The following is a 15,069-nucleotide window of genomic DNA, read 5'->3' on the forward strand; positions in this document are numbered from 1 at the left end:
CCTATCTCTCCCTCCTTCCCTCATAAGTGACGTGCCAGAGGAAATCATGGCAGGAGAAAGCCCTGAAGCAGCCTGCTTAGAGTAGAGCAGTGCTGTTTAGAGTCTCGTGATGGGAGGGAGGGAGAGATAGGAGGGTCGTGGGGGGGGGGGGGGGGGAGAGTAGCAGTCTGCCCTGGGTGTTCGACCTGGCGTCATGAACTTCTTCGGCTAGCATCAGCATTTACAATTCACTGCTGTTGCCAGCTTCAGGCCTTCCTCTCTGCTGGGTCCTGCTTACTTCTGTTTCCATGAAGGCAGGACCCGACAGAGAAGAAGGCCCGAAGCTGGCAACAGCAGCGAATTGTGAATGCTGCTGCCTGAAGAAGTTCATGACGCCAGGTCATGGGTGACAGAAGGAGGAAAGGGAGCAGAGGGGGAGAGACTTGCTGCACCCAACTGGAGGGAGAAAGAAGATGAGGGAGGGAATGAAACGAGATACCAGGGATTGGAGGGAAGGGAGGGAGGAAGAGATGCCAGGGCATGGAGGGAAGGAGGAAAGTATGCCAGACCAAGGGAAAAGGAAGGGGGAAAGGAAGGAGAAGATGTCAGAGCATGGAGGGGGAGGGAGAGATGGAAGAAAAGGAAAGGAATGAGGTGCTAGAGAATCAGGGAAGGGAAGATACCAGACTGTGGGATGCGAAGGAAAGAAAGGAGAAGAGAGAGATGCCAGAGCATAGGGGACGGGGTGGTGACAGAGAGAGAAAAATGGAGAGGTGGCAGAGCTGAAATCAATCATGTACAAAGGAGAAGAGAAGGGGCACAGGATAGACAGTTTATTGAAGGAGCATAAAAAGAGGGAAGATGCCATATGGAACGGGGAGAGGGCGGACAGTTGATGGAAGGGGCTGATGCTGTATGGAAGACAGAGCGGACTGATGCTGGCTAGAAAGAAGAGTGAAGACAAGATGATTAAAGCAAAAACGACAAAGGTAGAAAAAATTGTTTTGTTGCTTTACGTAGAATCAAGTAGTATTGTATCTATTGATTAAAGTTTATAAATAGGAAATGGAAATAAGGCAGTTTTTTGGGGACTAAACCCCTTTCCTCAGGTCAGGACAGGATACCATAACAGCAGGGGTGCCCAAATGGTCAAGCGTGATCGACCAGTAGATCGCAAAGGCAATGTGAGTCGATCGCGTTGCCTTGGCAATCTTTTTCTTCCTGCCTCCCTGAGCCAGGCCAGGCATGTAGAAGCGCCGGACTCACAAGACTTCACTTCCGACGTCAGAGAGGAAGTTCTGGGCCAGCCAATCGCTGCCTGGCTGGCCTGAAACTTCATCTCCGTCGTTAGAATTGACATCAGAGGTGAAGCCTTGTGAGTCCGGCGCTTATACATTCCTGGCCTGGCTCGTGGAAGCAGGGAGAAATCGGCATGGTAGCTTAGGGGGTAGGGAAAGAATCGGGGAAGTGGAGAAATTGGCGCGATGGCTTGGGGGGGGGCAGGGGGAGAGAGAAAGAAAGAGAGACAGAAAGAAAAAAATTATTGGATTTATAGTCAGAAGAAGGAAGTGCAAACAGAGACTCATGAAATCACCAGACAAAAAGGTAGGAAAAATGATTTTATTTTCAGTTTAGTGATCAAAATGTGTCTGTTTAGAGAATTTATATCTGCAATAGCGGGTTTTAGCGCAGGGAGCCTATGAGCATCGAGAGCAGCACAGGGCATTCAGTGCATCTCCCTGCTCTAAAAACCGCTATTGCGATTTAGTAAAAAGGGAAGGGGTATATTTGTCTATTTTTGTATAGTTGTTCCTGAGGTGACATTGCATAGAATCGTTTGATTTGACCTCTTTGAAAACCCGCGGAATATAAATGATAATTAACATTTTCTCTGCATACAGTGTGCTTTGTGGTTTTTTAAAAAATTTTATTGTTGGTAGATCATTTTGACTTGGTCATTTTAAAAGTAGCTCGCAAGCCCAAAAAGTGTGGGCACCCCTGCTGTAGAGCCATTTCTTGTATGACTGGATGAGCTATATTTATCTTTTTTTTTAGTTGTTTAAATTCATGCAGAAATAAATGGCTAGATTGAACCTAATGACTTCATTAACGCCTGTCCCTTTTTTTAACTTCTATACCATTTGAAAGAGGGCAAATACTTCTTAAATTTAGTAAAAATATTCTGGCACAAGTGTCAAACCTTACAAAAGGAAGTCATATTGAGCATTGGAAAATAATAATAATAATTAACTAATAAAAATAGGGCTCCTTTTATTAATTTACGATAGTGGCTTTAGCGTACGCCACACGCGCTAGATGCTAACGCCAGCATTGAGCTGGGGTTATTTTTCCCACGTAGAGCAGGGGTTTGTGCGCGCTAGACATATGTTAGTTTAGAATAGATAGGTATAGATTAGTTTAGGTTAGGTTAGGGCCCTGCTGAAAGAGTCTACCTTGATGTGGTTGCAGACTTACAAATCTTTTGGTCAAAGAGTGCGGTGACAGAGAAAAGTATGTGTGTATTCGGCCCATGGAAGAAGGGGGGAAGGGGTGCGTGGGGGGCCCAATAGGATTGCTCAGTAAGGGGCCCAGAAATTTCTGATGGCGGCCCTGAGCTCACAATCTATCTAATGTACCTAGGGCAATGAGTGGATTAAGTGGCTTGCCCAGGGTCACAACAAGCAGTGTGGGTTTGAACCAACAACCTCAGGGTGCTGAGGCTGTAGCTTTAACCACTGCACCACACTCTCCTCCTTTTAAAGGTACAATATGCTGGCATCTGCAAGAAGTATTTCAGACTCATTAACTTGTTGATTAGGATGAAGTGCAGTTCTAATAACTACCGTATTTTTCACTCCATAAGACACACTCTAGATTTAGAGGAGGAAAACAAGGAAAAATCCATTCTGAACCAAATTCTCCCTGCCAGGTTCTGCACCCAACCCCAAGCTCCTTGCCAGGTGCAAGTCCCGCGAGAACTGACAGCAGCCATTCACAGAGCGGCGCAGGACAAGGCAGGCGCACAAAAAGCATGCACCTGCCTTTTACGCTGCTCTGATGCTGCTGCAGCTAGTTTGGGAGTCAGCTGGAGGGAAGGGTAGGACTGCTGGAGGAACTAAAATAAGGTAACGGAGGGGGGTGTTGGGGTTGGGTATTCGCTCCATAAGACGTACCCTTATTTCCACCTACTTTTTTGGGGAAAAAGGTGTGTCTTATGGAGCAAAAAATACAGTATATTGGCCCTAGAGCACACTGGAGTTTTAACATACTGCAATACCCAATGGCAGGGGTTCTCAAATTCAGTCTTTGAGGTCTACAAAGCAGCTGGGTTTTCAGGATTTCCAAAATGAACATGTATGAGACCAATTTACATTCTCGTTTTGCACTGCATCAAATAGATCTAATATATATTCTTTGTAAAAATCCTGAAAACAAGGCTGGGTTGTCGACCTCAAGGACCGGATTTGAGGATGCCTTCCTTCTGGCCTGAATAGCTGATGCACATCTTTTTTGTTGGTCTTTTAAAGGTTATCAAAAACTACCCAAATAAAACAAAAGCAATATGACTTCAGTAATATTTCTCCCAAGATGTACTCTTCTAGTAGCTTCATGCCAACTTGAAAAATATGGCAAAAATACTGCTAAAGTTCTCTGGCTGTCCTCAACAAGTGAAACACTGTCAGACTGTTTTAGGCCTTTATCATTTTGAAAAGCAAGTGCTTTAAGGTAACTCTCATGCTTGCTTTGTGTATATTAATACAAGTTGCTCATAACCTGTAAATTTTAAGAGATGCATTACCCTCTAGAACAAGTGCAGGGGGTTACTTGTTACCTGATTTTTGAAACCGTTAGATTATAGATTTGAATGTATTGTATTATCTCATCCAAAAGGCGATCAGTCATGGAATCAAAATCAGCAAAGGTATCATTCTACAAGAAAACAAAAGAGATTAATCATAAACAGGGAAAAGGGAGGGAGGCAGGCAGGCTTCGGGGGAGGGGGTGGGACAAAGGCTGGAAGGCAGTGAGGGGGACATAGGTAGGAGGGAGGAAGGAAGGAGAGAAAGAGGTAGAGAAAGGGGGGGGATGGATTGTAGCAGAAAGACTAGAGAGAGAAAGGCATGGACCAAAGGGAAAAGACAGGAGGCAGATGCAGGACTATGGGAGGTGCAGACAGAGGGGGGATAGACCCTGAGGAAGAGCAGAGAAAGGCAAGATAATAACAGAGGAGGGAGAGAGAGGGAGACCTGGAACAAAGGTTCAAAGGAGAACTGACACTGGATCTGGGGGCACTAAGGACATAGGAAGGAGGCACTGGAGACACTAAGGACATAGGAAGGAAGCACTGGGGACACTAAGGACATGGGAAGGAGGTTCTGGGGACACTAAAGACATGGGAAGGGGCACTAAGGACATAGGAAAGTGCATTGGGTGCACTAAGGCCATAGGAAGGGGCACTAATGACATATGAAGGAGGCACTGGTGGGTACTAAGGACACAGGAAGGGGCACTAAGGACATAGGAAAGAGGCACTGGGGGCACTAAGGACATAGGAAGGAATGAGGGAAGGAATAGAAAGGGACAATTGTTGGGCCTGAGTGCAGAAAGAAAGAAATGAAAGAAAGGATGCACAGTCAGAAGGAAACGCAACCAGAGACTCATGAAATCAGCAGACAGCAAAGGTAGGAAAAAGATTTTATTTTCAATTTAGTGATCAAAATGTGTCAGTTTTGAGAATTTATATCTGCTGTCTATATTTTACACTATATTTGTCTATTTTTCTATAGTTACTGAGGTAACATTACATATTTTAAAGTCATCTGCCTTGACATCTTTGAACCCCCCTCCAAATATAAATGATAATTAACATTTTCTCCGTGTATAGTGTGCTTTGTGTTTTTAAAAAATTTTATGGTTACCATTATGAATTAATAAGATATTATGTGTACATGAAAAATGAATGGAAGAAATTGGGGTTGGGATTGGGGCACAGCTAGGGCGGGATTGGGTTGGGACTGACAATTAATAGATGTCCCGTTCTGATGAAAAAAATAAATGGTCATGTTAAGTATACCACCTCACAGACTTATAAACTTCTATTATACCTTCTTTTCAGTAGTTTTTCCCTCTAAGCTGAAGAGCCCTATTCTACTTAGCCTCTCTTTGTAAGAGAGATGTTCAATCCCTTTACAATTTTTGTCACACTATATCCTTTTTGAGATGGAGAGACTAAAACTGGACAAAATATGTGGTCACACCAGGGATCTATACAGAGACACGATAATGTTTTTATGAATACTTAGATATACCAACTGATAGGGAGATATACAATGTTATTCTGTGATGATTATTAAATCTCTATTTATTATTATCACAGCTCTATAAATAATAATTAAATTTAATTATAATTTGTGAAGTGTTCAGACCAATACCCGTGTATTCTGTGATCTCACTGAACTGGGGTACATTTGGGACCATCATCACACTTCTAATGTCCCATTGCCAGCCTCCTTCTTCTATATAATTGGTAAGACTCTTTAATACTCATTATATATGTTTGTAGATAGTTTTTTTAAAACCACACTTATCTTGATGGCTGTTCCAATAGGCTTGGCGTTATTCTCTTTAACTTCCATTTCCAGCGAGGTAAAGTGCTTAAATCATAAAGTGCTTGTGCATATATTGTTAACTATTAACTTCCGTGTTCGCTAAAAGTACAGACTATTGGAGCACTCTTCTACTGACCTTTTTCCATGTAGATAACTTCCAGTTTGGTCTTGCATTCTGTTTCCTCTCCTTTAGCCAGTATGCAAGACACAAAAGATCATGACCTATCCCATGGCTATAATTTCCTAAGAAATCTTTCATGAAGAACTTTGTCAAATGCCTTCTGGAAATCTAAATACACTATATTAAGTGGCTTACCATTATACATTTGTTATTTTATACCCTCAAACAATTCTAATAAATTGGTAAGGAAAACTTGTCCTTCAGGGAACCAATCCTAACTCATTCCCATTAACTTTGATTTTTAGTATAGTTTCAGCCATTTTGTTTGACAGTGTACAGTTTCCCAGATCACCCCAGAGCCCTTTTTAAAAGTTGGCATTATATTTACCACCCTGCAATCCTCAGATATCGTGATCATTTTGAAAGATAAATAACAGCTTCCTAGTAATATGTTAGCAGTTTGATGTTTGAGCTCTTTCAGACCTGTTTGCTCTTGATATTGTCAAATTGATCTACTATATCTTCTAAACTTTCAGTGATATACAGTGGTGCCTCGCATAACGGACGCCTCGTACAGCGAACGCTGCGCATAACGAACTTTTTGTCTTGCTCCCTATAACGAACTTCGTTTCACACAACGAAGTCGCCCGAGGGGCCCGGGGGGGGGGGCCGGAACTACTCTCGCCGCTTTCTAATGTGAGCCGGGAACAGCAGCACCCTCCTGTCTGAATGCAGTGTTCCATCATCTCCCTCCACCTTACCTTAAAAACCGAGTTTTCCGGCTTTCTTTTTCGGCCAGCCACACACTTTCAAAGAGCAGCACATGCGCGCATGCTCTGTTGTTCAATCTTCTCCTCTGACGCAACCGGAAACCGGAAGTTGCAGGAGAGAGAACATTGATCAACTCCAGCAGCTGCGCGTGCACAGCTTTTTGAGATCGTGCGGCTGGGTGAGGGAGAAGGCTGGCAGGCTCTGCATGTGAGGTGAGGTGGAGGGAGGGAAATGTAGGGCTGCAGAACGAATTATTTTGTTTTACAGGTATTCTTATGGGACAACAGGGCTGCAGAACGAATTATTTTGTTTTACAGGTATTCTTATGGGAAAACGCGTTTCACACAACGAACGTTTCACATAACAAACTTGCTCCTGGAACGGATTAAGTTCGTTGTGTGAGGCACCACTGTACTTAATTAGCCCTTGGTCATCAACATCAAGGGCAAAGAAATCGTTTAGGGCTCCTTTTACAAAGGTGCGCTAGTGTTTTTAGCGCATGTACAGGATTAGTGCGCGCTAGCCGAAAAATTACTGCCTGCTTAAAATAATGATAATAATAACTTTATTCTTCTATAGCGCCATAATCAGATGACTTCTAGGCAGTTCACATCGTAGAGGGCTGGACAATCAGCGAATTACAGAATACAAGAGAGCCCTCACTTCTCTCCACTATACAGAAAGTTTAACCAACAATGCAACTGGGAGCCGGTAGCAGCTAGCACGTACAGCATTTTAGCGCACGCTAAAACTGCTAGCGCGCCTTTGTAAAAGGAGCCCTTAGTTTACCTTATCCTCCATGAGCATTCCTTTTACCTTTTGGCCAACTAGCAGTCTAACCAGCTCCTTCACAGGCTTTCTGATTTAGCAGTACTTGAAAAATCTTTTAGTATTATTCTTTCCTCTACAGCAAGCTTTATTTGAAAGCCTCTCTTACCCTACCTTATTACTATTTTACATTTAACCTTCCAGTGCTTATGCTCATCCCTATTTTCTTCATTAGGGTCTACCTTCTATTTTCTGAAAGATGGATTTTTGGCTTTCTCTGCCTTTTCTATATCACCATTAAACTACGGTAGGTAATGGTAAACAAATGCAGCACTTATGGTGGCCCTCAGTGAAAGGTATGTAGCAATCAGAGGACAACAATAAGTTCATGAGGAGCAATCAACAGAGTCAGAAGCGTAAGGTAATGGCGGAATAGAAATTACTAATGGAATGGAACGGTGGCCTTATTTCAGTGGTTTTTTTTATGATGTGCAAAATATACAGTATTTTGTCTGGGCTTCCAAAATGATTTCTTAAATAATGTCCATGTATCATGCAAACTTCTGACTCTGTCGATCGCTCCTCATGAACTTATTGTTGTCCTCTGATTGCTACATACCTTCCACTGAGGGCCACCATAAGTGCTGTATTTGTTTCTGAAGCATGTACTTTCATAAGGACATACAGAAGATATAACATAGTAACACAGTAAATCTCAGCAGATAAAGACATGAATGGTCTATTTAGTCTTCCCTGTAATTACATGCATTATAATTTCATGATTAATTGAAAATGTATTTTTTCTTTGTTATTTCTGTGCCATAGACCTTAGAATTCTACCCAGTACTGTTCCTTAGGTTCCAACTATTAGAGTTAAAGCCCATTCTAATCTATCCAAACCATATCCTTTGCAGGATTCAGACCGTGAAATTTGCACATTCAGATTCTAGAAATTTCACCATCCTTGTCCTTCTGCAACGCGTCCATTATTTTTCCAATGACCGAAGTGAGACTTACTGGCCTGTAGTTTCTCACTTCATCTCTGTGACCACTTTTGTGAAGAGGAACCATATCCTCTCTTCTCCAATCCCACAGAAACACTCCCATCTCCAGGGATTTATTGAACAAATCTTTTAAGAGGAGCCACCAGAACCTCTTTGAGCTCCCTCAATATCCTGGGATGGATACTGTTTGGTCCCATGGCTTTGTCCACCTACAATTTTTCAAGTTGTTCATAAACACTTTCTTCCATGAACAGCACAGTATGCACTCCATTCTCATCTGTAATTTTGCTTGCCAATCACAGTACTTCTCCAGGATTTTCTTCCTTAAACACAGAAGTATTTATTGAGCTCTTTTGCTTTTTCCTTGTCACTTTCCACAAAGCAGTTCATAGTTTCTTTCAGTCTCACAATTCAATTTTTCATCTTTCTTCTTTCACTAATATACCTGAAAAAAATTTGGTCTTCCTTTTTTTATATTTCTAGCCATTTGCTCTTCTGCCTGAGCTTTTGCCACACGTATCTCTCTCTTGGATTCTTTCATTTTTATCCAGTATTCTGTTTTGTGCTTCTCTTCTCGAGTATTTTTATATTTCATAAGAATATAAGAATAGTTTTTAAGTTTCAAGTTTTATTAGGATTTTATATACCGCCTATCAATGTTATCTAAGCGGTTTTACAATCAGGTACTCAAGCATTTTCCCTATCTGTCCCAGTGGGCTCATAATCTATCTAACGTATCTGGGGCTATGAATCAGACCAATGGTCCATCTAGCCCAGTATCCCGTCTTCACGGAAACCAATCCAAGTCACAAGTACCTGACAAAAACCCAAATAGTAGCAGCAGTCTTTTGCTTTTATTTTCTCCGCCATTTGTTTGGAGAACCATTTCAGTTTCCCTTTTCTCTTGTTTTGTTTTCCGCACATGTTCGGTAGCCATTTTTATTGCTCCTTTCAGCTTGGACCACAGTTTTTCACTTCCCTTATATCCTTCCATCCTATAAGCTCTTTCTTTGGATGCTCCTCCATTTTACTAAAGTCTACATGTTTGAAAGCCAGGACTTTGAGTTTTGTGTGGCTACCCTCCACTTTAGTTGTTATATCAAACCAAACCATTTGATGATTACCACCTCTAAGATTAGAGACACTTTCTCCATTTATGAGCACCAGATCCAATATCACTTTTTCCTTCATTGGTTCCATCAACATTTGTAAGCTTTTTAGTGATCAAGGGTCTGCTACACGAACCCTTCAAGGACTTTAGACATTGAAAATGTACTTTCTGGAGGAAAGATGTGACAGCTAATAAAAATATTCTTATAAATCAAAGAAATAAGAATTGTTTTCATAGCAAAGGAATTTCAGTCTCAAGGGTCTGGAGAGAGGATGATCTATAGGTCAGGACAAAATATTTCTTTATTGAGAAGGGGTTAGGTGCTTTGAATAACTCACTGAGGTGAAAGAATAAGTGGTGTGAAAAAATTAGAATCTGCTCTGAAAAGATAAAGGGCAGTGCTAGGACTAGCTCTGGAGCTTTTGGTACTACAGATCAAAGAGATATCAAAGGACCAAAAAACAAAAGGCAATCCTTGCAGGACTGTAGTCCAAATGGATGAGAACCAGTAATGAATATCAAGCCCCTCTCCTCCCCCCCAAAAAAACAAAAACAAAAAAAAAAAACCTTAATGAGTTGGGTGTTGGCAGGATAATTGCCCAGAAAGGTAATGAAACAAGGGCCAAATAAAAGCAGCATTTTTGTTTAATATTTATGTGGCATCAGTTGGGAAGGTATTTGATCAATTGCAAGTTCATTATCAATAGTATGCTGATGATATTTTCAGGTTTTTACCAGTAGATACATTGGGAAATGATTTACAGATTTTTTTTGGCTCAATGCATGTTGAGGATAGACGAATGGATGAGTGACCATGGTCTGTGCTTAAATGTGGGAAAAACAGAAGTGGTGTTTATTGTACAGAGTGGGGAAGAAAAATGGCCTAATATAATACGAGTGTATTGAGGGTGCAATTACTAGTGAAGAAAGGATGATGGTGCTAGGGGTTATATTGGACCTAGGTTTGACTATGAAATGGCAGATTGTTAAGACTGTAAAAACATGTTTTGGTCAACTTCAGATGTTATACTGTTTGAGATCACTAGTCTCTCATTTTGATTTCAGAACTGTTGTGCAAGGGATGGCATTATCATGATTGGACTACTGTAACCGTGTTCCTATACCTGTGTTTCTAAAATGAAGAGTAGGGCGTTACAGTTAGTACAAAATGCAGCAGCAAAGTTGGTTATGGGTATTGAAAGAACAGCCCATATTACACCTGTTTTGAAGAAATTGCATTGGTTACAGATTGCATTTTTAGTCCAAAATAAAAGTGATTTCTATAATTTATCTAACTGTCTACCACCACGCACCATGGTATTTTACTAGCATGGTGGTACTTTATCAGCTTAATAGAGCTTTGAGATCTGAAAATCAAAAGTTGTTGGAACAGATAACGCGAGGAAGATATGCTGAAACCAGAGCCGCTATGGAACACTTTGGTGGGACAGTTACTGTTGTGTTCTGACTGGTTAAGATTTAAAAAATTATATTAAAAACAAAATTGTTTGTTATAGCATTTTTGTGAAATGTCCAAGGTTTTCAGTAGCACAGCAAGTTATTTTAAGAGTAGTTGTTTATAAGATTTTGCTTTGTGATGTTTATTTCTAAGTTTTTATGTTCATATTCTGTAACCCGCCTGGTTGTAGACGGTATATTCATTTTTTTAAATAAATAAATAAAGTCTGATTGGTACTGGTAGGCTACAATGAAAGCAGGGTCTTATTGCCAGCTTGATGGTAGTTACATATCATCCAGTAAAGCCACAAATCCAGGATGCTCACAATTCAGTTAACAGCTTCACTTTATTTAGAAGTAGTTTAGATGATTACAAAATATAGCAAGGAATGATAGTGCTGAATCTGCATTAAATATGGGATCTTTGAAGCTCATCTATCCAGAATGGTAGCAGACTAATGACAAGACAACAATAAAAACTGACTTGGATAACAAACAATATTCTGGGAGCAGACAAGTTTCTAAAGTTGTGAACTTCCCTTCCCCCTCCTCCTAGATAAATTATCCCCCAAAACCTCCACTTAAATAATCACTTCCTCCCCAAAACACCAACCAAGTATTCAGATCCCTGAAATGTAACGTAATCTTATTTGTACTCTAACTGTATTCTATTTGTTATATCACACAGTAACGTACAGTCAATTTAATATCCAATTTGCAAGTTCTTCCAGAATTAATCCAGGTACCTCTCCTCCCTTGTAACCAAAAAAAACAAAAAAAAAACAAAACAAAACCCAAAACTGTTGTAACTTCACTGGAAATGTCCAGTTAGCTCTTTTGTAATTCGCCTTGAACTGCAAGGTATAGGTGGAATAGAAGTCCCTAATGTAATGTAATCTAATGTAACTATTTTTAGCAGTATGGGTAAGAATAACTGGCTAGATTGGTTGGAGCAATGGTATTTTTCTGTTGTCATCTACTCTTAGCATAAAGCGCTCACAAAATTGGATTATTGTAATATAGTATATGCAGATCTCCTTCAATATGTTATTAAAAGGAGCAATTCAAACGGAATATAGAAAATTACAATTTGTTCAACTTCTTATAATGTCAACTGTCTGAGAACAAATTGGTACCAAGTTCAAATGGTTTCTCTCCAAGACCTCAAACATCCAAGACACTACTATATTTGTTCTTCGTGTCCTTACTGGGGTGAAGTGTTCATCTTAGGTCTTGTATAAGCATTATTTTGCTATATTCAGGCTAATATTTAACAATCTGGTGTATACATTCTGGAAAAACCAATAAAGAAGAGCACTTATCTTAAGCCCGATGGCTAACCAGCCATTTCACTGCCAAGTTTCCTCAGGGGCTATATCTCTTCTGTTAATTACACCTTTGCATCTCTCTTCTATTAATCACTTCTTTGCCTAAAACAGAACATGAACTACTTTAAGGTTGTGTAAAAACCCAGCATAGCCTACCTTGTATCTACTCGTGTACACATTTTTATATCGTTTTAATATTTTTAATAATTTTTTAAATGACTGATATTTTTAATATCTTATTTATTAATTTTCAATATCACCCTCCCTAATTGAAACATGAATTAAGACTAATTCTAAAATTGCCACTTGTTTTTGCTTTGTTGGCGGGTTATAAACGTGAGGCTTGATATGGTTGATGCTATAATCTGCAACAAAGTAAAATTTGATTTCAACAGCTGATTGCAGCATCTGTTGCTAATAATATCTAAACTAAACTAAACTAAATCTTAGGTTTGTATAACGCATCATCTCCACATTCGTTGCATTTTAAAGCCTTCAATAAGCAAGTTTCTCTTCTGCTTGTTAAAAATCTGTTTCCTATGCTTCCTCCGCCCGACGCCGTGCAAGCAGGAGGACTCTGCTCTCTATTAGAGCCCCTGCCTCTCCAGCCACCTCTCCAGCGAACTCTGAACAAAACCCATACATCCACTCCTATAATCAACTCAAATAACTACTAAACCGCAGTCTTCACAAATATAAAAAAAAAAAAAAAAAAAAAATGGCACTGCGTACACCCAACCTCATTCTTGCCCTCATACTAATTGCCACATTTATAGCAAAATGGAAAACCACAGGCTACCAAATACAAACCATCCCTATCCTACCAACAACACACAGACCTGTTCAACATACCAGAAAACTGCATACCACTAGAACGCTAACTCCATGCCCAATATCCAGCCAAGCCAGCATCCCCACCATCTGGGGAAAAAGACCACCACCAAAGCCTAACTCAAACACACAAAAATACCAAACCTCACCAAGAACTATCATCAATACAACCACTACCCCCACCACAAAATACACTACAATTGCTTGCGCATATATGAACATCAGATCCGTCAGCCCAAAGGCAGAATTAATCAAAGATTGGCTGACCAAAGACAATCTAGGCTGTCTCTTCCTAACCGAAACATGGCTCACCTCTGAGTCAGATCCAAGCATCACAGAATTCTGCCCCAAAGGATATAAACTTGAATTAGTATGTCGAGAAAACAGAAGAGGAGGAGGTCTAGCAATCATAACAAAAAACAATCTAAACATCGACGTACTAACCAAGCACTCCACCCCTTATCTAGATCTGCTAGCCTGCCAAATATCTGACAAATCACTCAATGGAAACCTGAACTGTCTTATTTGCTACATTACACCAGGTAAATGGAACACCTCAAAACAAGAACTTGAAGAATTCATCTTCCAGAACTCACTCTCCTCCACACATAACTTGATCCTCGGAGACTTAAATCTCCACTTAGAAGATCAATCATCCAAACAAACAACAGATATACTCTCATACCTCAACACTTTATCCTATCAAATTCTCAACCCAGAACCCACACACGAAAAAGGTCATCAACTCGATATAGCAGCTTATTCATCTCCAAATCAAAACGAACAAAACATCTACATCTCAAACGGGTCCTGGCACCCTACTCTATGGTCAGATCACTACAAATATTCATTCACCATCAATTGGGCTCAAAATAACAACAAACCCATCCCAAAGAAATCACTCATCAAGATCAGACCGAAAATCGAACCTCACACATTCTGGAACACAGTCGACCCCGAAATCGACCCCAATAACCCCAAAGAATTCATAAACAGTTGGCGGACCCTCAGTGAATCTATACTAAACGAACTAGCTCCAATAAAAAACAAAAACAAAATAGACAGACCATCTAATAAATGGTTCGACGACGAACTTCTACAACTAAAAAGAAAATGCAGACAATTAGAAAGGACATGGAAAAAACAAAAACACAATCACATTAAAGATGAATGGAAAATCCTAATCAAACAATACAATACCAAACTGAAGGAAAAACGAAAAAACTACTACTCCAAACTCATCAGCACCGAAAAACCAGACACAAGAATACTTTTTAACATCGTAAGAAATCTCACTGATACCAAACCATTTCTCGCCACCCAAGGAAACCAAACTCCCACAGCCACCCAATTAGCGGATCATTTCAAACACAAAATCATCACAACCAGATCCACATTCAACAACTCAAGAATCAACATAGAAGAAATACGAATCAATCCCAAAACAGATGAAGCAATCCCAGCAGACAGGATATGGACAAACTTCCCAAAGATACAATGGTCAGACTTGGACAGGCTTTACAAAAAATACAGCAAATCCTCATGTGACTTAAACAACTGTCCCTCATACTTACTAGCAACAGCTTCCACCAAATTTAAAGCTAGCCTCACACTATGGCTTCAAACAACATTAAGTGAAGGTCATTTCCCACCGGAATTAGGAGAAATCATAATTACACCTATCCTAAAAGATCCCAAAGGTCCTATAGATAATCCTGCAAACTATAGACCAATCGCTTCAATCCCACTATACATTAAAATAACAGAAGGCCTTGTCGCACAACACCTCTCCAACTACCTTGAAGACCATCACATACTACATCCATCACAATCCGGATTCAGATCCAACCATAGCACAGAAACTCTACTGGTATCACTATTAGACATTGTCCGACAACACCTCAGCAAAGGAAACAAGCTGCTTCTCATTCAACTCGATCTTTCTGCGGCATTCGACCTAGTTGACCATCACACGCTACTCCAGACATTAGACGCAATAGGAATCTCAGGTAATGTTCACAAATGGTTCCGAAGCTTCCTCAAAACACGAACATACAAAGTCAAATCAAAAGAGCACATATCCGACCCA

General features: G+C 40.3%; 1 protein-coding gene across 6 annotated transcripts in view; it reads right to left on the reverse strand.

The window, feature by feature from the left end:
• Positions 1 to 15,069, reverse strand: part of FAM135A (family with sequence similarity 135 member A) — a 277,151-nt gene that overhangs the window by 30,526 nt on the left and 231,556 nt on the right. For all 6 annotated transcript variants that reach the window (XM_033936915.1, XM_033936914.1, XM_033936916.1 and 3 more), the window contains one exon: positions 3,812 to 3,909. In XM_033936915.1, coding sequence (XP_033792806.1) covers positions 3,812 to 3,909 — 98 coding nt within the window. The remainder of the gene's footprint in view (positions 1 to 3,811; positions 3,910 to 15,069) is intronic.

Source organism: Geotrypetes seraphini, chromosome 3 (genome assembly GCF_902459505.1).
Source record: "Geotrypetes seraphini chromosome 3, aGeoSer1.1, whole genome shotgun sequence".
Taxonomy (NCBI): domain Eukaryota; kingdom Metazoa; phylum Chordata; class Amphibia; order Gymnophiona; family Dermophiidae; genus Geotrypetes; species Geotrypetes seraphini.